At 36.3% G+C, this 24843-nt stretch overlaps 2 protein-coding genes across 10 annotated transcripts in view; one reads left to right on the forward strand and one right to left on the reverse strand.

Annotated features, from left to right (window-relative positions):
- Positions 1-4210, reverse strand: part of LOC105750035 (shugoshin 2-like) — a 30715-nt gene extending 26505 nt beyond the window's left edge. For both annotated transcript variants that reach the window (XM_031958181.1, XM_031958180.1), the window contains exon 1: positions 3524-4210. The gene's annotated coding sequence lies outside the window, so the exon portion shown is untranslated. The remainder of the gene's footprint in view (positions 1-3523) is intronic.
- A 5442-nt stretch (positions 4211-9652) lies between these two features.
- LOC100916112 (gamma-crystallin D) overlaps positions 9653-24843 on the forward strand; it is a 40156-nt gene continuing 24965 nt past the window's right edge. For 6 of the 8 annotated variants that reach the window (XM_031958187.1, XM_031958182.1, XM_031958183.1 and 3 more), the window contains exons 1-5: positions 9653-9682; positions 10350-10473; positions 16115-16294; positions 19029-19110; positions 22113-22195. In XM_031958187.1, the coding sequence (XP_031814047.1) occupies positions 16254-16294; positions 19029-19110; positions 22113-22195 (206 nt within the window). In that variant the 5' untranslated portion in view covers positions 9653-9682; positions 10350-10473; positions 16115-16253. Of the gene's footprint in view, positions 9683-10349; positions 10474-16114; positions 16295-17522; positions 18089-18108; positions 18233-19028; positions 19111-22112; positions 22196-24843 lie in introns of those variants that run through there. The other 2 variants (XM_031958185.1, XM_031958186.1) reach the window with 2 other exon arrangements.

Consider the following 24843-nt stretch of genomic DNA (forward strand, 5'->3'; position numbering starts at 1 on the left):
CAGGCTTGTCCAAGCCCCCACCGGATCTGAGCCAACTTGGGCTCTTCCAGCCCCCACTGGTTCTGATATGTTCCAGTTGTCCCAGCCCCCATTCTAACTTGCTTGGGTTGCCCAGCCCCTACTAGTTCTGATCTGCTCGAGTTTCCCAACCCTCACCAAGACAATATAATGAGCTTCCATCAACTAAAGTCTTTGCAGATGGACCTCGGCAGCTCACTCAACTGCCAGGACTTTCTGTCCTCTGAGACCTGCATTCTCAGTGCAAAACTCCATTTTCCATAGATCTGCCATATAGAAGTCAGTCTCTGGTTAAACTGATTTCTATCTAACAATAAACTTTCATTTTGCAACTAATATTCGGGAATGAGTGAATTCTTTCACTCCTAGAACCTGCGGCCAATTTAATGGGGATTCTTGATAACTCTCTTATAGCCAGTAACCTCTAGACCACCAGAGATCTAGACCACCCAAATAGCCTCACTTAAGCTTAATCAGCTTCTTCCTTTTGAATATATACCCTTGATTACAAGGGAGACCAGGTGAGAGAAAGCTTTCTGATTAATTATCCATTTGCTAAGCATTACAAATACAAAATCAGCTATGATCTAGTCTTTGAATTTTCAATCTAATTGGGAGTGAAGGCGGGACAGGGAGAAATAAGACTCAAACAACAGTGATTATAAAATGAATATGAAGAGAACAGAGTGAAGTCAGTAAAAATTCATCATTCTCCTTCCAAAAATCATTCAAAACAAGTATCATAGAGGGGGCAGTTCAGTGATCTCATTCCACTCATCAACAATGAGTAAATCATTTTCTCCTTCTCAGCGTCAATTTTCTTATCCATAAAATGAAGGACTTGATCTTGAAGGTCCCTTCCAGTTTCAGATCCTGCTTCTTATGATTATAAAATGATGAGCTGAATGGACTGGTGGATCTTAAACATTCATTTGATGAATTGAATTATTAGTGTATCTTAAACATTCATATCAATGTTTCTTAATGTGAATATATTTATCCTTAGATTGTTAAAGGTATGGCCTGCTTTGACGTCTAGAGTCAAGTCTATGGCCAAACCTACTCTGCATTGCTGTTCTAGTTCTTAAAGAATGTTTTGCAACAGAAAATCAGAGATTGAGAGATTGTCCTACAAGACCTCCCTTTAGATATTGACTTTAGAAGAGTGCTATTTCTTTCCTTTACATCTAATTTCTCCTCCACTCCTTTTCCCATTTCTGTAATATTTGTTTTTCCTTCACTACTACATGTTAAGGTAGACAGAACACTAGACCTATAATCTAGAAGGACTTGGCTTCCTCTGAGATTGAAGACCGTGATCATGACCACAAGTAAATCATTGAATTTTAAGGCAAAAACATTTTCAGTCCTCACGGAACTAGATTACATGAAAATAACAACAAATTACAAAATATCTTCAGAGAAGAGGGCAGATAAACAGTTGTTGAGGCAAGTGAGAAGGAAAGGTTTCAGATAGAAGGTAGGATCTGTAAAATGAGATAAAATGGCCTTGAATAGCAAAATAAGGTCTTTAAAGGAATTAAAGTGTTAAGGGAAGGAGAGTAGTTGTGTAATATTCTAAAATATGTAGAATAATAAGATGAAGCCAGAAGGGTAGGAAAGGAAGTCCAGAGATCCTCAGCTAGGATGTGAAGGTATTAAACTACTCTAGGTTTCTGTGTCTAGAAATACACCCTGCCCTGCCCTTCCCTCCAACCCCATGCTGTAATTGATCATTCTGCCATAGGTAATGAATATAGGTGTCCTGGATATGTCTAATCAAAATCTACATGAACAGCAGAAGCAAGTAATGACTAATCTTCAATACTGAGATTGGATATTTTTTGGTATTGATTCTTCTAGCCTGGACTAAGAAACTATCTTCTAAAATTGTCATTTAGATATCTTTTAAACAGTATCTCCTAAAACCCAGCTAATGAATTCTGCATCGAATTTGTACCCAAATCAGATAAGAAGCCTAGCTGCTTATTGTTGTTACATGAACCTCTTAGAGGAGGAAAAACAAAATTACCCTCAAACTAAATTCCGAGCAGCTGGTATATTTTCCTTATGGGTAGCACATGAAGGAAGGACAGGTTTAGGTCTGCTATGGAATGAACCTTCTTAAGGAAAGCTAGCTTGGGAACACTAGAAGAAAAAATAAGATCAGGTTTCCCTAGATTGTGTGGCAACCTCCAAAGATGAATAATACATGTATTTCTCTTTAGGGTAACTAATACATAATCTATTTTAAGGTTAGGAAGCCTAAGTCAGAATGCCTTCCATTTTGATGGTTGTGAGGAACTGGGTTGTCTAATATTTCACTACAAATAATAATAAAGCTTTAAAGAAGGAACAAAAGGTCTGTGGGAAAAGAACCTAGGGATTTGGTGCCTATTCATTTTTTGAAATGCTTTTTTAAAAATGCACATGAAAACCTGGTAATTTTGTTTGTCAGTTTCCTCTTGTGGCTAAACTAGATGTGGTAGGAAAAACACACATATTAGAAAAAAAAAAAAAAAAAAAAACCCAAACCCAAACAAACAAATCCCAAAAGAAACACACCTCTATCCAATCCTAAGTCTCATTCTAATTCTCAAACACACACACACACATATATAATTATACACATGTGCATATATATGGTTCTTTCCACATGGTACCATCTATTAAATAAATTATCAAACTAAAACTTCATAACATTTTGGAGAGTTAAGGAAATTCATATGGTCACTCAACAAGCACATATTAATTACTTCTTATACACCTAGCACTGTGCTAAGTGCTGAAGACAAAGGTAAAAATGAGATAGTCTCTGACCTTAAGAAGTCTAGATTCTATCAGCAGAAGCAACATATATACATATCGGTATATACAAAATTAATTCAAGATAATTTTGTTGTTGTTGTTGGGAGAAAGCCTTAGAAGACGGGGAAAACAAACAAAAACAAAAACCTTGAGCTTCAAAGAAGGTTAGAAGGGGCAGGAAGAATGAATTTATTTCTTACAATGCTTATTAATCAATACTGTCACTTTTCCCCCTTCCAAATCATATTTCAAGAAGCATGGTAGGATGAAGTTTTCTTTTTTATCATGTAAAGTCAAAAAAGGAACCAAACTAACGGAAAGAAAGATAGACTAGGCCTTAGAGAATCTAGGTCTATCCTTGCCACTAACTAGCTATATAATCTTAACTTACTTCAGTTAACTTCTAGGGCCCTTAGTTTTCCTCTCTGAAAAATAGGAAGAGGCTGTGTTAGACGATCCCTAAATTTCCTTCTGGGTAAAAAAAATTAGTTTACAAATCTAAGTCTATTCTAACACTTGAACTCTGAGATTGCCTTTTTAAAAGCTAGAAAATCACTTACCAATGAGTCAATTTAGATTGAATAAAAAAATCTTCAGAAGTTAAAAGTTATTGCCCTCTTGCTGAAGATCGTACACAAGAGTAAAGGAAAAAAAAATAAAATGAGAAGCCTTGAAAACTTACATTTACTTCACTTACCTGGGTTACTTCCTGCCTTTTAATATTAACTGATGCCTGTAATCAGTAATGATGTCACTTTCTACCTATATAGAGGAAGCTCTATCTTAAAGCATTCTGGGTAATAAGATTTTTATTATCTCATTCGTATTTTCCTTCATTGTTTATAGGTCATATCTTTGGTCTGCTGGTCTTTTGTCTATAGTAAATAGTAATCCGACTTTGGCATTCACTGTAAAATATTACATTAAATCTAGCACAGTTTGGAGAGCCAGATTTTAAAAGATTCTAGTTATACTTACTATAGAGCTTATTTCTTGGTGCTATTGCTTTTAGTTTAAGAGCTTAAGAGTACCTATAGTATACTGGGAGACGTTCAAAATAACTTAATAAGATTCCTATTATCCTAGATCACTGGTCTCCAAAGTAAGGAGTGAGGACAGCTTCCTGTGGACTGCAGCAAGACCCCAAAGGATAGGTGATCAATCAATCAATCAGGGATTGGGAAAAATCATTGACCATCTGTCCAATTTTTCTCCATTCTACCCCCTACAAAACTCTGCAAGTTTTCAATCTGTCCACTTTTTATCTGGCATAGGCCCTTTAAGGTGGTAATAATCTAAACTCAGCCTAAGCACCCACTGCAATGGGCACAAGTGTCTTTGGGAAAACTCACCTCACCTCCCACTCAACCCTAGAATATCTACAATTTACCTCCCAGATTACCTTATAGCTCAAGTGGATTCCCCTCAGCTGGCTTTATGCTCTGAGGCAGTGGATAGTAAATAAACCCTTTTTAATTTTTGGTGGAACAGAACAAGTCAGTCACACATGATGAGTAGGCATCTACCACATTGTCAGGGGTACTATCATCATTTCAGTCCCCTAGATTCCCTATCATAATATCATCTCAAGAGTTCTCAAATTCCCTTACTCCAGATATACAATCAGTAGCTAAATTTTGCTGTATCTATCTCCTCAACATCTGTTCCCTTCTTTCTAATCACGTAAGCACCACCTGGAACATTTTTCCTTCACCTCTTACCAAATTACCATGATAGCCTCCTAATTGCTTTACCTATCTGGTCTTTTCTCAAGCCAATTCCTTGTCCATACAACTGTCAGAGTGATTTTCTTAAACTGCAGGTCTGATCATGTTGTTTTCCTATTCAATAAACTCCAGGGGCTCTTATTAACTCAGGGATGAAAATAGTATCGATGTATTTATCTTGGCATTTTACATTTTCCTTTTGGATAGAAGTGTGAGGGATGTAGAAGACCCTTACCCAAAATGACTATTCAGAGATCACTCAGTAGAAGGCAGAAAAGTTGTTTATTGAAAACTTCCGGAGGATGAGCCGTCCCATCGTGAGATAAGAAAGAGAAAGCTTGCAGTAGGAGGGCTAAAGAAGTAGTAAAGATACATAGCTTTTATACAAGAAATTACATCACAAGTAAGAGAGCATTGAGAAGGGGAGGGGGAGGTATCAAATTGGTTGTTGCTATTTGGAGAGATTGGAATGGAAGGTTTCTGTTTCCCTGAAATCTCCTGATTTCTAGGAAACAGAAAATCAGGCCTTCAGGCTTAATCAAGCACATAGTGGTCCAGCTAATAGACTAAATAGTAAATAGTGATAAATGTCAAATACTGATAAATGTCATCAGCTCAGGTTAAGTAAATATGTTTCTAGCTGGCCACGGCTCAAGTAATTATGAGCCTGCACATATTATACAGGTCATAGGGGAAACACAGAAATAATGAAAATAAAATACAGAAGAAGAATTCATACATTCCTATAAATTCTTCACCTTATCTCTCTATTCCCCACAGAAGTTTTATAATGTATCACATTATTTGCACAGTAGTGCATGGATATAACTTAAATATATAAGGGGGATGTTCTTTTTACCATTGAGATACATAATAAAAAAAATTAGAGACTAATTAGCTAGATGTCTAATACAGAGATATAGAGATTATAAGGTGGAAAAGTAGTTCCCTTAGAGTAGATTATGGATCATACTTGTGGGAATTACTGAGCTTCATACATAAACTGTCTTCGGTGCCTGGAATATATTCCTTTGTTTCTTCTGCCTCTTAGGAATACCTACTTTCCTTCAAAGTTAATTTTTTTTTTAAATTTTTTTTATTTAATAGCCTTTTATTTACAGGATATATACATAGGTAACTTTACAGCATTAACAACTGCCAAACCTCTTGTTCCAATTTTTCACCTCTTACCCCCCCCCCCCTCCCCTAAATGTCAGGATGACCAGTAGATGTTAAAATATATTAAAATATAACTTAGATACACAATAAGTATACATGACCAAAACATTATTTTGCTGTACAAAAAGAATCAGACTCTGAATTATTGTACAATTAGCTTGTGAAGGAAATCAAAAATGCAGGTGGGCATAACTATAGGGATTGGGAATTCAATGTAATGGTTTTTAGTCATCTCCCAGAGTTCTTTTTCTGGGTATAGCTAGTTCAGTTCATTACTGCTCCATTAGAAATGATTTGGTTGATCTCGTTGCTGAGGATGGCCTGATCCATCAGAACTGGTCATCATCTAGTATTGTTGTAGAAGTATATAATGATCTCCTGGTCCTGCTCATTTCACTCAGCATCAGTTCGTGTAAGTCTCTCCAGGCCTTTCTGAAATCATCCTGTTGGTCATTTCTTACAGAACAGTAATATTCCATAATTTTCATATACCACAATTCAAAGTTAATTTTAAATACCACTTCCCAGCTTGTAAATGATACAATTTATAACCTGGGAAGTCATTGTAAATGATACAATGGCTAGAGTACAGGAGTCGGGGTCTGGAAGACCTGAGTTCAAATGTGACCTCAGAGAATCTGGATGATCCTGCTTGAGTCACTTAACCTCAATCTGCCTGAATTTCTTCATCTATACAATAGAAATAATAATTGCACCCACGTAACAGGATTGTTGTGGGATAAAATGAAATTTTTGTAAAAAATACTTTGTAAACATTAAAGTGTTATATAAATTCTAGCTATTATTATTTCTATCCTTCCTAGTCACAGCTGTTAACCTTGTCCTTATGAAAGTATGTTACAATATGTTATATTTTGTATATAGTTTTTACATATTTTTCTGTACTTGTTTTCCCCCATAGAATGTAAGGTCTTTGTATTCCAGTGGTCATCTTCTTTGTTTATGCTTTTTTGCTGCTACAAAAAGTGTTGCAATAAGTGTTTTGGTCCACATGGGACCTTTCTTTTTATGTTAACCTTGGTGGAGTATATGCCTAGTATAGTGCCTGGTACATAGTAAATTCTTCATAAACGCTTATAAACGATGTTCTTGATGCAGTGAAGAGTTACCTGAAAACACATTTTACTTATGTAAAAAGTATATGATCAAAAACTGGTGGATGAATGTGTATGTTTATGTGTGTGTGTGTATATGTATATTGTGTATATATATGTTTATATATAAAAAAGGGGGAAGAAAGATTTTCTCATTTTTGCTTGGGACAAACTTGGTCATTAAGATCTTGTGGTATTCAGTTTCTTTTTTTTTTTTTTTTTTTTTTTATTTAATAGCCTTTAATTTACAGGATATATACATGGGTAACTTTACAGCATTAACAATTGCCAAACCTCTTGTTCCAATTTTTCACCTCTTACCCCCCCCCCACCCTAAATGGCAGGATGACCAGTAGATGTTAAATATATTAAAATATAACTTAGATACACAATAAGTATACATGACCAAAACGTTATTTTGCTGTACAAAAAGAATCAGACTCTGAATTATTGTACAATTAGCTTGTGAAGGAAATCAAAGATGCAGGTGTGCATAAATATAGGGATTGGGAATTCAATGTAATGGTTTTTAGTCATCTCCCAGAGTTCTTTTTCTGGGTATAGCTAGTTCAGTTCATTACTGCTCCATTAGAAATGATTTGGTTGATCTCGTTGCTGAGGATGGCCTGGTCCATCAGGACTGGTCATCATCTAGTATTGTTGTTGAAGTATATAATGATCTCCTGGTCCTGCTCATTTCACTTAGCATCAGTTCGTGTAAGTCTCTCCAGGCCTTTCTGAAATCATCCTGTTGGTCATTTCTTACAGAACAGTAATATTCCATAATTTTCATATACCACAATTTATTCAGCCATTCTCCAACTGATGGACATCCATTCAGTTTCCAGTTTCTAGCCACTACAAAAAGGGCTGCCACAAACATTCGTGCACATACAGGTCCCTTTCCGTGGTATTCAGTTTCACTGGTTTTATTATCTTGTCCATTTATGCAGTATTAGTCACTGTAAATACTGTTTTCTTTTGCTTTTTTTATCTTTCATCAATTCATATAAACCTTTTCATAGTTCTCTCTTCATCACATTCATTTGTTTTTTGTTTGTTTTGCAAGACAATTGGGATTGAGTGACTTGTCCAGGGTCACACAGCTAGGAAGTGTTAAATGTCCGAGGTCAGATTTGAACTCAGGTCCTCCTGACTTCAGGGCTGGTGCTCTATCCACTGTGCCATCTAACTGTCCCAACATTCATATCTTGCCTAAAATGCTCTCCCTTGTCATCTCTACTTCCAAGCTTGTCTGGTTTCCTTCAAGTCCCTATTGAATCTCTACAGGAACATGATTCCTCTTGAGTACCTTCCTTCTGTTGATCATCTCCAATATACCTTTGTATTGCCCATTTGTATACAATTGTGCACATGTTGAGTTCTGGAGAGCTGAGACTGCTTTTCGACTTTCTTTGTAAACCCAGGGCTAATCCCAATGCTTGACACATAGTAAGTGCTTAATGAATGCTTGTTGGCTAGCAAAGCAGAATTAAGCTAAATCTGACAGTGACTCCATGTTCCAAGTTCCAATTCCTCAACCTATCAACATTGGCTGTTATAATTACACAGTGATAGAGCTTCATTTTAAAAAAATCAACAGTCAATTGTTCTTTAGCATCATATCTATTACCAAAGTATTTCAGTAAATTTTTAATACATTGATCAGGTATTCATGGAACATCTACAAATCTTGCTTTTTGATGAGGAAACGTCACCTCTCTAGCTGAATTGGCTAGTTTCATTATTATTTTATGGTTTTGCTGAGATATTTTCTGACCCTCATGCTCACTTTATTATTCCCAAAGTTTGGACTGGTCTTTCATGATTCTTAATTACTTTAAACATATTCAGAATTCCTATCTTCCTTTACTTCAGGTTCCCTGTATATCCCTTGACAAACTCTCCTTGTTTAGGCTCAATATGTCTTCCCTGGAAAAGACTTTTTTTGGAAATAAAACCTTTATCCATTGGTTCAACTTGACTTCCAAATTCAAAGTCAGCGCTTTAAGTATTTATTTTTATTTGCTATACATCAAGAATTTTATACTCAAGTCCAAATGATATTTTAGTATGTTGGAGAAAGACCGAAGGAACTATTTAATACATCTTTTGGTGGAATAATATAAAATGATGCCATAGATGTATGCCAAGTAATTTTTATTCATCACAGTCTCATCTTTTTCAATGGAATTCAGATAAAAGTAATCCTGAAACAAAGTTATTGTTTTGCAATATTTCTCTATATCATTTGCTGTGCACTATTACACCTAAGAATCAAACAACTGCTTTTTAGATTAAATGGGACTGTGGGGAATAGATAAAGTGAAGAACTTACAGGAATGTATGAATTCTTTTTCCATATTTTATTATTTCTGTGTTTCCCCTATGACCTGTATATTATGTGCAGGCTCATATCTACTTGAGCCTTAGCCATCTAGAAACACATTTACTTAACCTAAACTGATGACATTTATTGGTATTTGACATTTATCGATATTTAGTCTATTAGCTGGACCACTATCTGCTTGATTAAGCCTGAAGGCCTGACTTTCTATTTCCTTGAAATCAGGAGATTTCAGGGAAATAGAAATCTTCCATTCCAGTCTCCCCAAATAGCAACAACCAATTAGATGCCTCCCCCTCCCCTTCTCAATGCTCTCTTACTTGTGATGTAATTTCTTGTATAAAAGATATGTATCTTTACTACTTCTTTAGCCCTCCTACCGAGAGCTTTCTCTTTCTTATCTCATGATGGGACGGCTCATCCTCCGGAAGTTTTCAATAAACAACTTTTCTGCCTTCTACTGAGTGATCTCTGAGTAGTCATTTTGGGTAAGGGTCTTCTACCTCCCTCACAGGACCTAAGATCATATTATTAAAAAAAATTCTTCTTCTACTTCTACTTCTTTTACTTACTACTCCTGTATGTCCGGTTTATTAAAAAAGGTAACAGATAAGTGGTGGTGTAGATAAAACATCAGTTCTGTAGTCAGGAAGATCTGAGTTAAATATGGCCTCAAATTCTTGAAACTTAGCAGCTGTGTGACCCTAGGCAAGTTGTTTAACCCTGATTGCAGCTGGAGGTGGGGGATGATTTGGAGTCAGAATGATTTTCAGTCATGTGAAAAAGAACATGGTCTGTTATTACAGAATGAAACTATTAGAAGCTGTACAGATTTTCCCCAGCTATGTTTGCTAAATCTAGTCAACCGTCAATATACAAATAATCTCAGGAGTCCCAGGGAGATGGACTTCTTGCACTTGTCAGTCTTCATAAATGTTTCAGGTTAATCATTTAGCTGAGAAATCCAATGCCTGGATATGTAAAAAAAAAAAAAAATAATAATGATGATGTAAACTCAAGGTCAGGATAGCAACACCCTGGCACAGACTTCTGATTTGGTTTCACTACTATTTGGAGATGTTTTTCTTTCTTTCTTTCTTTCTTTCTTTTTTTTTTTTTTAACATTTCATTTAATTCTATCATGTTGTTTCTTAGCAACCAGGGAAATGCTTCCTTTTCCCCTGATGTCAGTGAGCAGCAGCTGAAGAAAGGAGAGAAGAAAAGCAGGCTTGCAGAAGAAAAAGAGAAGGGAAGCTTCAAGACGTGAAGGATCAAGCTGGTGAGAAATTCTAAAAGACTACTTCTATTAGGGTTGGGGGACACCATTAGGATGATTCCTGGGTATTGAGGTGGTCTCTGCCAAACTCTTCTCAATAATAGTCTTGCTCCTTTTGGCTTTTGCTTTTCTCCATTTTTCTTTCTTTTTTTTGGGGGGGGGTGTGATGTGGGGATAATTGAAGGATGGGCAGTGTGAGAAAATTCTGGCTCTTAAGAGAAGTGGGGCAATACCTTAGTATATTAGGATTCTTCCTCTACCAAGACAAGTCAGTCCCAAGGACCCTTTCCCTGCTTGACTATCACAGATAACAGATACAAAGAAGCATTTCAACAACTGAGGGATATGAGTAAAAAGGGAGAAATAGAGGAGAATTGTTTCTTGAAAGGTAAATGTAGTCATGCTTATGTAAGATGCATGTATCTATGGCATGGGAACTGTGGAAATTAGGGCATTCTCACTGGAATTATTTGTGACTCTTTGGATAGGAAGATGCATCCTTCCTGTAAATGGTACCATTAGACTTGGTTTTATTTTGATTTCCATATTCTCTGTAGACCAAGAGGTCCTCCAACTTTTTTTGTTGTGGACCCTTGGAAAAGCCTGGTAAAGCCTTTGGAGCCCTCTTGAGCAGCTAGGTGGTACAGTGGTCTGCACTTGATTTCACCACTCAGTCTGAAGGCAGAAAGGCTCATCTTCTTGATAAGTTCATATCTGATCTCAGACACTTATTGGCTGTGTGACCTTCATCAAGTCATATAATCTTGTTTGTCTTAGTTCCTCATTTGTAAAATGATCATTTCTGGAGAAAAAAATGGCAAACCATTCCATATCTGTGCCAAGAAAATCCTAAATGGGGCCACAAACAATCAGACATAACTGAATAACAACATGGATCCTTCTTAGAAAAATGTTTCAGATAAATAAGATACATAGGATTACTAAAGAAACCAATTGTATTGAGATAGCATTTTCAATTATTTTTTAAAAAAGAAAATAGTTCATGAGTCTCAGGTTTAGAACCCTGCTCTAGGTCTTCTTTTAGGGACCTCCTAGTATCCAGTCAAAGCAAGGACTTAGGAACCTGACTTCAACAGCCAAAGGATGGAAATCTTATTGTGCTAGACTAGAGTATATGTCACAGCAGGTATGTAGGCAGAGAGGTTATTCTTTGATTCTATATGAATCATTCCCCCAGAACATTTTAGCATGGAGGGTTGAATGCTGGAATTGGAATCAAGAAGACCCAGATTAATATCTTGCCTCTGCCATATTTATAAGCGTAGGACCATGAGTAAAGTCTCTTGGATTCTCTCTCTCTGAGTCTCAGATTGCCAATCCATCTCTAATTGATGATGATGATAGCAATCATTGTAACAGCTATTTCAAAGGGTTACTTTGAAGCTGAAATAAGAAAACATATTTGGTCAAGTATTTTACAAACTTTAAAACATTATAAAAATGAAAGTTGTTGTTGAGGGTTGAGAGGGTAGGGAAGAAGACAAGGCTTGGGATTTCATTGGTAGAGATAAATACCAATGAGGAAACATTCATCTATTAAAGCAGGTCAGCATCTTCTCTGCAACTTATAGCCTTAGAAAGTTACCTTGGGCTTTAAGGGGTCAAACATTTTACCTCAGGGTCTTATGGCAAATAAATACAGAGAAGAAATGCAATTCTAGGTTTTCCTGACTGGGGTCTGGCTCTCTATTCACTTATGCCATATTGCTTCTCGTTGCAGTTACTACCACTACCACTACCACTGCTACTACTATTACTATCACCACCACAACCATAGTGTTTTCTTCCTGAATTAATTGTGAGTGCACACACAAGAGTTCACACAAATTCAGAAGAGAGGTCAACATATTTCTTGGTGCAGTACACAAACATTTCCATGAGACATCTGAAAAATGGCATAACTAAGGGTTTCTCAATGATTATCAGTTTGAACATTGAACAATTATCAAAATGAACATTGAGCCTGAGATCAACTGAAAACAAATAGATAAATTTATCACAGTGGCTAGTAGGCACAGCTTATATGAAATTACAGAAACCTACATTTATTAGGTTTTGTTTTATATATATATATACACACATACACATATATAATAACAAATTTTATATTTTCCTGCCATTATATTTTATTCAAAATTTTGCTTTGAGCAAGTCAAACTTCTCAACCAGAAAAATAGGTTCCCTAATTGATATTCTCATTTGGCTTATTACCTTTACCCTGATCATTCTTAGGGCAGCTAGGTGGTGAAGTAGATAAGAATGTTGGCCCTGCTGTCAGGAAGATTTGAGTCCAAAAATGGCCTCAGATACTTATTAGCCACGTGACTCTGGGCAAGTCATTTAACTATGTTTGCCTCAGCTTCCTCATCTGTAAAATGAGCTAGAGAATGAAATGGCAAACCACTCCAGTGTCTTTGCCAAGAAAACACTAATATGGGGTCACAAAGAGTCAGACATGATTAAAAAAATGACTGAATACATAGGTATTCTGGGGATAGTTTTATTTGTCAGTAGTATAGGATTTCCCCTCAAAAGAAAGGGGGGAGTAAAAAAAAATATTCAAAGCATTGGTATAGGATAGTTTGTTTTATTCCCATATAGAAAGCAATAATAAGCAAAAGAGAATCACAGTATACATTAACAGAATGATTTAAACAGAATTCAGAAAATCAGTTTACAATGGGGTTACAGTCTTCTAGGAGTCTGGCAGTAAACCTCATTAAGACTTAATATGGTTTGGCAATTCTCCTGATTAGCTATTTCACATCTCAACTTCCATCTCAATTGAGAACAGTCTGATCAAATTCCAAGTGTGACTCAAGCCTGCTCTTTATGTTTGGCCTTCTCCCTCTAATGCTGACTCTTCCCTTGGCACTAATCCATTCTGCTACCATAGCAACTAAAATTGATCACCTGTGGGATATTGCAGAATATTATTTCTTTCTGAAATTTACAAAATCACTTGAATTCATTCTTCTCTGGGTTGTTGCTTAAGTATGTAGTTAGGAGAGGGAAAAAAGGTATTTCTATCCCAGATAACAAGGCTGGCCTAGGTAGGTACCATAGCTATATGGAACCAGGTAGAAAATAAAGCTTCTCCAAAAACTGGGTGAAATTTTTACATCCAAGGTCTATGATAAAGACTTCATTTCTAAAATATAGAGAGAATTGATTCGAACTTATAAGAATACAAGTCCTTCTCCAATTGATAAATGATCAAAGAATATAAACAGATAATTTTCAGATGAAGAAATTAAAGCCATTTCTAATTATATGAAAAATGCTTTAAAGCACTATTAATTAGAGAAATGCAAATTAAGACAATTCTGAGATACCACTTATAAATATTGAAGGGAATGTAGGAAAACTGAAACACTAACGCATTATTGGTGGAGTTGTGAACTGATCTAAACATTCTGGAGAAAAAATTGAAACTGTCCCAATGGGCTATCAAACTGTGTATACCCACTGATTCAGTGGTGTTTCCATAGCTCTATATCCCAAAGAAATCCTTAAAAGGGGGAAAAGATCCACATGTGCAAAAATGTGGCAGTCCTTTTTGTAGGGGCAAGGAACTGGAAATTGAGTAGATGCTCATCAGTTGGGGAATGGCTGAATAAGTTATGGTATATGAATGTAATGGAATATTATTGTTCTATAAGAAAGAATCAGCAAGATGATTTCAGAAAGATCTCTCTGGAGAAATTTGCATGAACTGATGCTAAGTGAAATGAGTAGAATCAAGAGAACATTATACACAGAAACAAGAAAAATATGTGATGATCAACTGTGATAGGCTTGGCTCTTTTTAACAATGAGGTGAGCTAGGCCAATTCTAACAGACTTGTGATGGAGAGAGCCATCTGCATCCAGAGAGAGAGCTATGGTTGGATTACTTTGAGTCTGCAGAGGGGGGAGAGGGAAGAAGAAAACTCTGGAATACAAGTGGCATATGTTGAAAACTATCTTTGCATGTATTTAAAAGATTAAAAAATATTATATAAAAAAGAATTTGTTGGTTATCATGCTTCTCCATGAAGAAGAAACTCTTTTGGGAAAGAAAGAGAAAGGAAGGAAGGAAAGAAGGAAGGAAGGGAGGGAGGGAGGGAGGGAGGGAAGAGAAGGGAAAGAGGGGAGAAGGGAAAGAGGGAGGGAGGGAGGGAGGGGGGAAGGGAAGAAGGGAGGGAGGGAGAGAGAGAGAGAGAGAGAGAGGGAGGTGATGCCGGTTGTGGTCCCTTTAAGAACTGATTTATTCCTTTCTTTCTGATTCCCAACCCCTCCTAGCTGATGCATTATCAATCCAGGAAGCTAGGACCTTTGATTCACAAATCCTGGTCAAAAGTAACCCCTTTGAATTCCAATAGAAGGGGGGACAGGCCCCCGGATCTGAGCCAATTTGGGCCCTCCCAGCCCCCATTCTAATGATCTGCTCAGATTTCTCACCCCACCCCCCCCAAGCGAACTCAAGTTCCCACTGAAATCCATCCAGGAACCAACTTGGGACTCCACCCACAGGCCCCTTTAGATAAATCTCTCCTTATAAAAGAGTCAAACTGGAGCCCTCTCTTTGCAGAGGGTTGAAACATGCCAGCTATGCCATACTTGGCATCCCAAGGACTCTCTGTCCACTGGAACCCTGTTTCTGGTGCCCCCCTTCTTTATCCTCACCTATTTCCTTAACTAGACTTTAACCTTACTTCCAAACCCTATAATAAACCTCTTTTATAATCTAGCTTTTCAGGCCTATAAATTCCTTTACAGGGAACTCTTGCGATGTTACTAGACCTCATTTAACTCTGTATCCTTGTGCCAAATCCAAAGGGATTTGTAGGGGATCTCTATTTGACTCCCTATACCGCAAACCTGCCACTAGACCTCAATTAAACCCTAATTTCATTTAGGTACCCCATATCTAGACCTCATCAGAGGGAGGAAAGGAGGGGGGGGAAGGAGGGAGGAAGGAAGGAAGGAAGGAAGGAAGGAAGGAAGGAAGGAAGGAAGGAAGGAAGGAAGGAAGGAAGGGAGGGAGAGAAGGAGAGAGGAAGAAAGGAAAGAAGGGAGGGATGGAGGGAGGGAAAGAAAGAAGAGAGGGAGGGAGGAAGGGAGGAAGGGAGGAAGTAAAAATTCTTACCATCCTCCTACCTGACTCTTCCTGGCACAAATCCAAAATAGTCCTCATATTTAGGAGCTGGAAAAGAAGAGAAAGTACTTTTTTAGTACACACCAGAAGTTCTACTTCAGCAATCAAAGATGGACTGAATCTAGAGGTGTCATTCATAGCCTGAGGCAGGGAGAGGATATTTGTATACTCCAGTTTCCCTGAAGTTACCAAGAATAGTTACTAAACATTTCTGAAGAGGAAGGAGGAAAGAGGGGAAGAAAGCAAGAACTTTGTAATGTTGAATTTGTAGTTACAATGCAATACTAGCATATCTCCCATGTGCCTTAATTTATTTTATCTAATTATCAAATACATAAAAAGGGGGTTGACAAAAGGCCATGTAAATATAAGATGTAACCTTCATAGAATAACCAATGTCTGAAAATATCCCTCCCTGGTTGATTCAGGTGAAGATACTATCTAGAATCTCTAACACTCTTCATTAATCCTGTATATTTTCAGATCCCTTCCAAATCCAAAAGGTCTGAATTCCATGACTGCTCTGAAGAGTAAATCTGACTCCAAATTCTCTGCTATTTTGCTACCCAAAGTGTCCCAGTAGAAGCAATATCTTTCTAATCCATCAGATAAATCTTTACTCATGGAAAGAAGACTTCTGAAAAGAGAAATTAAAAAACTTCTGTAAGTGTGAATTTGGAAAAAAATGTATATTTTCATTCTGAATTTGGTGAGTTTTATGGCTAACAATCTGATTGTTTATAAAACACTACGGGAAGAAATCTCTTCCTGTGATAAGAATCAAAAGTTTTGGCATTTCCTGCAGAGTCAGAAGGCTTCACATTTCTATCAGGAAGGTTCACTTAGCAGCTGGACAACCCATCCTAACTTTCTCATTCTTTAGCCTCCTTCCAGACACAAAACCTGCACAGTTTATTCTTTACAGGGAATCATGGGACCTCTCTCTACTTAGAATATCTTGAGTTTGAAATTCCCAAAGATAAAGGAGACAGTTTTGAAGATTATTTCCAAAGATCCAGGGTTAAACTCTAATCACTGATTTTCTTTTAGTCAAACTTATTGACTGAACAATTAGTTAACAAGCAATTTATTCAAGTCTATCATATGCCTAAATTACAGAGGAGACAATAAAAAAAAGAAACAGTCCCTTTCTTCAAGACGTTTATATTTTATCAATTAATTTTTTAAAATTTCCACATGGTCTCTGCCTTCCAGAGCCGGAAACAAAATGACTGGGATAAAATCAGCTTTTCCCTGGCTGATAATTTGTTTTTTCAAATACTTTTTCCTCTGATTAATTTTCTGGCCAAGAGATTGGAGGTGGTAAAGGGAGAAAGACTTAGCAGTATTGGTTGAGGAGTAGGGAAGCCAATATTATTATTTCATGAACTAACAATGCATATCAGTGACAAAGTTGCCAAGGTTCTCTTTTCTAGCCCACTATCAAATAATCAGTATTTTTAAAACACACCTACATTATATTAGATCTTAGGGACACACACACACACACACACACACACACACACACGCACACAAAAACCTTCAAGGAGTTGGGGAGATCAGGAAAAGATAGTGTAGGGAATGAACCTTAAGGCAAACTATGCCCTTTCCTTGTACTCTAAGGGACTCTTCTAGTCTTTCCAGTAGACCTTAAGTTCCTGGAGGACAAGAACTATTTGTTTTTTGTCTTTATCTCCTAGTAATGATTATTGAATGAATAACTGTACTGCCAAGAATTTCAGAGGCCATTTAGGCAGTAGGTATGCCTCTAGCAATGAAAATAGGAGCAGGAGCTGTATAAATTACACTCAGGCAATCAGAAGCAAAATGTAAGCATTTATGTCAGCTATTTTATTTATATAATCTAAAGCATACAGTGGAAACAATATCAGAATTGAAGTTGGGAATCTTGGGTTCAACATATACCATTTGTGTGAACCCAAACAATTTATTTAATCTCTTTGTACTTCAGTTTTCCCATCTACAAAAATAGGAATGATTATAACATTATCTATCAATGTTTTGTGAACCTAAACACCAAATAAGTTTGTTTTTGTGATCAATGTCCATTTTACTTGTAATAAAACAACCTGGATTCCGAGAGTGTGAAAAAAAATGTTCCAGACCCATTAATCTGAAATGGTTAGTTGAGCCTTCAAATCTTATGACCCAAATCAAAGTCTTTTAGAGCTCATAATAAATGTACTCCCACAGAATTATTTGGCCTAACTTTGTTGGCACAATTTGTATTTTCATAAACAGGATTAGCCTTAAGCAAAATTATGAAAGTAGGCAAATAGTTTCTTTGGGGCTCCTAGCTTCCTCTTTCTGCACCACCAGTGTCCCAAGACATTCATTTCTGTGACATCTTTTCCCACTTAAAGAGGTCCACCTCCAGCATGGGCACCTTTCTGCTGCCAAAATCTGCTCTCCAGAAAGGATCTGATAAGAATACAGGTAAGTATGCTTAGGCTTCACTTGTTTCTGCTCTCCAGAAGCTAAGGGAATGAATATTGGATTGTGGGAGTTCAGGTTTTGGCAGTTCTGTTCTTAATATTTTTCAGTTTTAAATGGATGAGAAGGTGATATATTTTTAGACTGGTGAGTCTCAACTTTACTGGAGTAAATGATAGTGTTGCTCATTTGCTTCTGACTGTCTTTCTCCTTTCTTCTCTCCCTCCCCTACTAAGATTTCTCAATATTTGTTTCTATGCCATATATTTAGATCAATTAAAAAAATCAATGTTTCAATGTTTATTAAATGCCTACTATATATGAGGCATTCTGCTAAGTGTTCGGGATACAAAAAGAGGCAAAAGACATTTCCTACCCTCAAATAGTTCACAATCTAATGGGAGAGATAACATACAAACAAATATATACAAATAAGCTATATGAGGGATAATCTAGGAGATAATTAACAGAGGGAGAACACCCCAGAAGAATTGGGGAAAGCTTTCTTTAAGCTAACTTGGGATTTCAGTTAAGATTTAGAGAACCTATTTTTACAGGATTCAGAGAATCTCACAATACCTCCTGGGGTATGTTTCAATGTACCAAAATTCACTCTTTTAGATCTGTGGTACAATGGAAATTATGCTAGATTTGGACTCAGAGGACCTGGGTTCAAATTCTGCCTCTGCCTCTTATTAGGTATATGACCTTAGGCAAGCCACATAAACTCTGGGCTTCTATGAAAAAAAAAAAGGGTTGGACTGGATAGCTTCTAAGATTCCTTCCAGCTTTAAATCTATAATCCTGTGATCCTATAAAAATCAAGGGCTAATTCAAAATTTAAATATATTTGTGATTAAGTCCTCTTAATTCTGGAGGGAAAGGGGAGAATGAAAGCAAGATTTACTCATGTACACTGGCTTAATAATACTCTCTTTTTAAGGTGTGATTATGTGGGCATCAGACTTCGGGAAAATGAATTTGACCCAAAGGGAAGAAGACAACTCACCTATCTAGATGAAATGGTAAAGAAAGAAACATTTATACTAATCATTTTTATGTTATTCATTATGTGTTATTAATAGGACATGGTAGATGAGACTATGAAAGATATGCTAGAGCTCTAATCTTAATCCCTTTTTTCAATGTAAACTACATTTCTTATTGTTTAAGATTTTTTCATTTTAATAGTCTTTTATTTTTCCAAATACTTGCAAAGATAGTTTTTAGACATTCAGCTTTGCCAAACCTTGTATTCCAAACTTTTCTCCTTTTCTTCTTCCCTCCCTCTTTTCCAAGAGAGCAAGCAACCTGATATAAGTTAAATATGTGCAATTCTTCTAAATACCTTTCCATATTTGTCATGCATGCATGCATGCATGCATGCATGCAAAAAAAAATCTTGTCAAAAGGGAAAAACAACTAAAGAAAGAAAAAACCTACCAAACAAGCAACAACAACAAAAAAAGTGAAAATAGTATCCACCCACATTCAATCTCCATAATTCTCTTTCTGCCTGTGAATGGCTCTTTTTATCATAAATCCATTGGAATTTCCTTGAATGACCTCATTGTTGAAAAGAGTAAAGTTCATCAGAGTTGATCATTACATAATCTTGTTACTGTGTACAATGTTCTTTAGGTTCTGCTCTATTTCACTTAGCATCAGTTCATATAAGAAACTATTAGATCTAAATCCTAATCTTAATCCTAAAGTTGTTGGGTGACACAATGGAAAGAGCACTGAGGCTAGAGGTAGGAAAATCTGAGTTCAAATCTGACCTCAGATATAGACACTTACAAGCTGTGGGACTCTAGGCAAGTCACTTAACCAGTCTGCCTCAGTTTCTTCATGTGTAAATAGAAATAGTAATGGTACCTATTTCCTAGGGTTATTATGGGAATAAAGTAAAATAATATTCGTAAAGTGCTTTGCACATGTAAATCCTAGTTACCAGTTAAAGAAACTTCTCTTTTCCTATCATAGGACCAGCCTTCATTTTAATTCACTGTGAACACTCTGTGCAGAAGAAAGATAGCAAACAAGATGATAAAATAATAAGTAGCAAATGCTAAAAACATTTTATGTATATTGTATTTCAGTTGATTATCATGATAAATCTGTAAGATAAATGCTTTACTATTTCCATTTACAGATGGAGAAACTGAATCTGAGAGAAATTAAGTTACTTACCCAAGAATGTCTAAACAAGATTAGAACTTCAGTTTTCCCAAATCTTAGGACAATGACCTACCCAAGATGCCAGCAGTATATTATCATTACTAACTTGTTGGCGTGGGGTTAGTGGCAGGGGAGAATAACTCTTGTGGGATCAGGGTTAAGTATATGAGGATTCATTTATAGTCATGCTCTTCACTATATTAATAGATAATAGGATCATAAATTTAGAGTTAAAAAGGGCCTTATAAATCAGGTCTAAACCTCTGAGTTTACACATGAAAACCTAAAGCCTAGAAAGGCTCTAGAATGAGGAAGATCCCACAGATAGTAAGAGCTGAGATTTGAAAGATCCAGATCTTCTGACTCCTAAATCATTTCATTTCCTATTGTCATACTTTTTCTCTTATTTTTCTAAAACAATGAAAAAATACTGATTATGTTTGCTCTTAAATATAGTCAACTCTTAATTGCATAGTGGAGGAAATGGAAGATTTTAAAATGTTGAAATAATCTTTGAACCAAATGACAATGGAAGGGGGGAAGTTGTTTGTCAAAGGGCAACATCAGTGTTGGAATTGGAGTCAGGAAGATATGAATTTAAATCCCAAGTCTTAATGCTTAGCAGTTGAGTAACTGTGGATAAATCATTTTGTCTCATTTAGCCTCAGTTTTCGTAGCTCTAAAATGAGAATAATGCAACAGTTTAATAGCACTGTTGCAAACCAAACAAAGTAATGTATAAAAATACTTTGCAAACTATATTTGATTCTTTGAAATTATCTCATTATTTCATGCAGGCTAGAAGCACAGTGGCCACTCACAGATACAATTCTGACATTGATCAACCTGGAAGCTTTAACTTATTCCTTTCCTCTTTTCTTCCCCTGTCCTCCTCAACCCAATCTGTGCTGATTCACCCTTCTTTTGGAAGTCTCTACTCCAGGAGGGCTCACCATATTAGTGCTAAACTTGATGTGGATACCTGACTCATTTAACTCTGTTTTAATTCAGAATTTCTAAACCCAAGCAATCCACCAGTCTCAATTCCTCCAGTAGAAAGGAATTCTAAGTAAATAACAGTGTTATTTCTTCAAATAATTCTCCCTTTGAGATGATCTGAAGAAAATATGCTTATTTTTGTCCATTTTAGATAAAAATTTATGATTCAAAAATGTAAAGAAGCATTAAGGAATAATAGGCTAAGAATATATTAGTACTGAGGACATTTAAAGACATTACTATACCTAGTCCACTTAGCACATTTCAAAGTATTTTGTAAATGTTATGATATACACTTCCTGTTCTTCATTATGGCTTCTAAATTTTCAAATGATGATTAAAGCTTCAAAAAAAAAAGGCTTTTGAGGGGCAGCTAGATGGCACAGTGGATAGAGCATCAGCTCTAAGTCAGAAAGACCTGAGTTCAAATTTGACCTCAGACACCTAATACTTCCTAGCTGTGTGACACCCTGGACAAGTCACTTAACCCCCATTGCCTCACAAAACAAAACCGGGGTTTTTTTTTCATACTAAAAACAAAATAACAAATTTTTAAATGTAGCCAATTAATTTCACTCTCTTTCATACTGTGTTTGAGGTTTTTTGACACTACTTGTGACACTAAACTCCCTAGGCCTTCATTTCCTTATCTAGAAAATGAAGGAGATGGACTCTAAGATCCTTTCCAGATATCAGTTCAATTAATATAGGGCCCAATATAAGTTATTTGTAATATATTTAATATTTGACAAATATATGTGTCTTGACAGTTTGCTAAATTGGTGTTACAGCCAGTCTCTGACCCCTGTTGTTATTTTCTTTTCATGCAAAATATCTTTGCTTTCAGGCCCATTATGATTTGACCATCAGTGTTGCTTTACAATGGCTTGGTTACAAAGAAGACCAAATACATTTGGATTGGGAGAAAGTGTGAGTATCTTGAGAAACTTTTTGCTTTAGAGGTTCAAGAGAACTCCTGAGTTTGAAAATCACTTTCCTGTTGTAGATCTTAAGGGTTTTTCTGAGCCTTATTATTCTTTCTCTTTTTTGTATGCAATGTTATTATTTCTACACATCCATATAAATATATGTGTGTATTTTACATATATATGCATGTGTATTTCATAACATTTTATTTTGAGCAAGGTATTTCTTATGTTTTAAAATTCCTTAAACTTGTTCTTTTATTCTCACAACAATTCTTTCTTTCTTTTTTGGGGGGGTACATCAGTGGTTTTTTAATTCATATTTCTCTTATCAAATGATTCAAAGCATTTCTCTCTCTTTTTTTTTTTTTTTTTTGAAATCTTTTTATTTTCAAGATATATGCATGGATAATTTTTCAACACTGACCTTATGTTCCAAATTTCCCCCTCCTTCCCCCAACTCCCTTCCCTCTGTTTGGGACAAAAAGGCCTACCCAAATTGACTACTACAGAGATCACTCATAGAAAGCAGAATTATTTATTAGAATCTCGAGAAGCGGAGCCCTTCCTGGTCTGTGAGCCAAATTTCACAGTAGAATAGGGCCACTCCCTTGAAAATGTTCACAGCTCTTATACATTTCAAACAAAGATACCCCAAAATCCCACCCTCTATATGGTGTGATTGGTCACATAAGTCTTTATTCCCCTATTTGGTCAGGGGAATGTAGCAGATGTATAGCTTTCTCACCAGTGTCCTTCTTTGAACAATAGAATGTAGTCCAGACCTTATCTAAAATCACATGCTTCCTAAACTGAGGCCTTTAAGGCTTTAGATAACAGTCCCTGATCAATATGTACTTGATCTGTAAGTTCTTCACATTTTCCCCACACACCTAGATGTGGGCCTTATCATTCTATGATACTATGCTTGAGAAGCAGTGGATTGGAGTGGAATGAATACTAGCTGGCAATCAAAAGACTTGAGTTTGAATCCTACCCATAGTCTTATACTATGTGAACTTCAGTAAATCACTTAAACCTTTTTGGGCCCACAAAGTAGCCCTTATTTATAAGACGTTATGGTGAAGTTAGATCTAGGTAAGCTCTAATTATCATTTACAGCTCCAAGTTCTACAAAACTGGAAGAAATTCATATTGCCATTGACTTGGGAAATGACTACATTTATGCCTTGAACATCAATAATAATTAATTTTCTACTGGGGAAAAAAGTCAAATCAAATCATAACAACTAGAATACCCTATCTTAAAAATATGATGAAACTTGGAATACCTTTTGTGATTCAAAAATCCCTGTTTTTTAGTGGCTATGAGTCTTTTTCCTTTTCTTTTTCTTTTTATTCTTCTTCTTCTTTTTTACAATAATAGCATTCGTTTCCTAAAGATCATTAATAAAAGGCTCTAAGGACTTGGTATCTTCCCTTTTCTCTACTTAGACAGTTATCACTCTACTTCAGGTTCTCTGACTTTGACTTTTTTTTTTCTTTTTTTAACAATGATAGCATTGTATGTGAAGACTCAAGTATGACCCCAAGATTGTGTATTGGGTGACTTGGAAGAATGGCAATGTTCTTGACAATAACTGGGAAGTGTGGAAGAAAGGAAGATTTGGGGACAAAGATTATGTGATAAGATCTGGGATGCAGACCATAATGTAACAATTATCTGCGCAATAATAATAATAGCAATAGCTTTTTAAAGATTTGCAAAACTTTCACATATGGTATCTCATTTGATCCTCTCTGGAATTCCATTTTCTACTTTGGAAAATGATGGAGTTGCACTAGAGGGTTTATGAGGCCTTTCCCAGCTCTAGGTTTGCAATCTATGATTGTTGTCTTCTTTTCCTGTCCTACTTATTCTTTCCCACCCAAAATAGGAAAAATGAGGGGAGGGGGTCTTACTAATTATCACTACCAGATCACATGGTTTTCTCTCTAAACAGAGGATTCTACAGCCACAAGGTGAGCTGAGGATGGGAGATGGGTATGTTTGGGAGATTGGTAGAAGGCAGATATTGGGCCTTAGAGGGAAGAGAGTTTTCCCAATGTGTCTGCTCAGCAGCTGCTGTGAGTTTGAGGTTGTCCTTAGCTTAAAACTGCCCAGAGGAGCTGATACCCCAATATGGGGAGGTTGAAGCTTGAACAGTGGAGGGAAGATGTAGTTTTAGGAGATAAGAGTGGATTTGTTTGTTTTGGAGATAAGACCAACAACTGATTGTTGTGAGGAAAATGAGCTTCCTAACCTGTGACTGGTTGATTCTACATTCTTTAAGGTCAGGTCATAGTTCTCTATATGATCAGAAAGCCCCCAGTTTGGCAATCATTAGGTTAGAGTATCACCCTAATAAAATTTTGGTCACAGATAAAGTTCCTTTAGCCAATTTCTTTCATGGTCTCAAACTGGGCAACTTTATTGTGGAAGGCCATTTTGTAAATGTAAATTATTAGTCATAGTGAAGACAGAGTGGAAAACCTATGATAAATCAGTGTAAATCTACAGAGAATGGGAAGGAGAACAATGCTTAATATATGACCTACTCACTGATGGTGGGTCAAATGAGTCATATTATCTTAATATGCAAATTAAGCAACATATAAATACTTTATAAGTGATCATCTTCAATCTGGGAT

This window comes from Sarcophilus harrisii, chromosome 3 (genome assembly GCF_902635505.1).
Source record: "Sarcophilus harrisii chromosome 3, mSarHar1.11, whole genome shotgun sequence".
Lineage (NCBI taxonomy): Eukaryota > Metazoa > Chordata > Mammalia > Dasyuromorphia > Dasyuridae > Sarcophilus > Sarcophilus harrisii.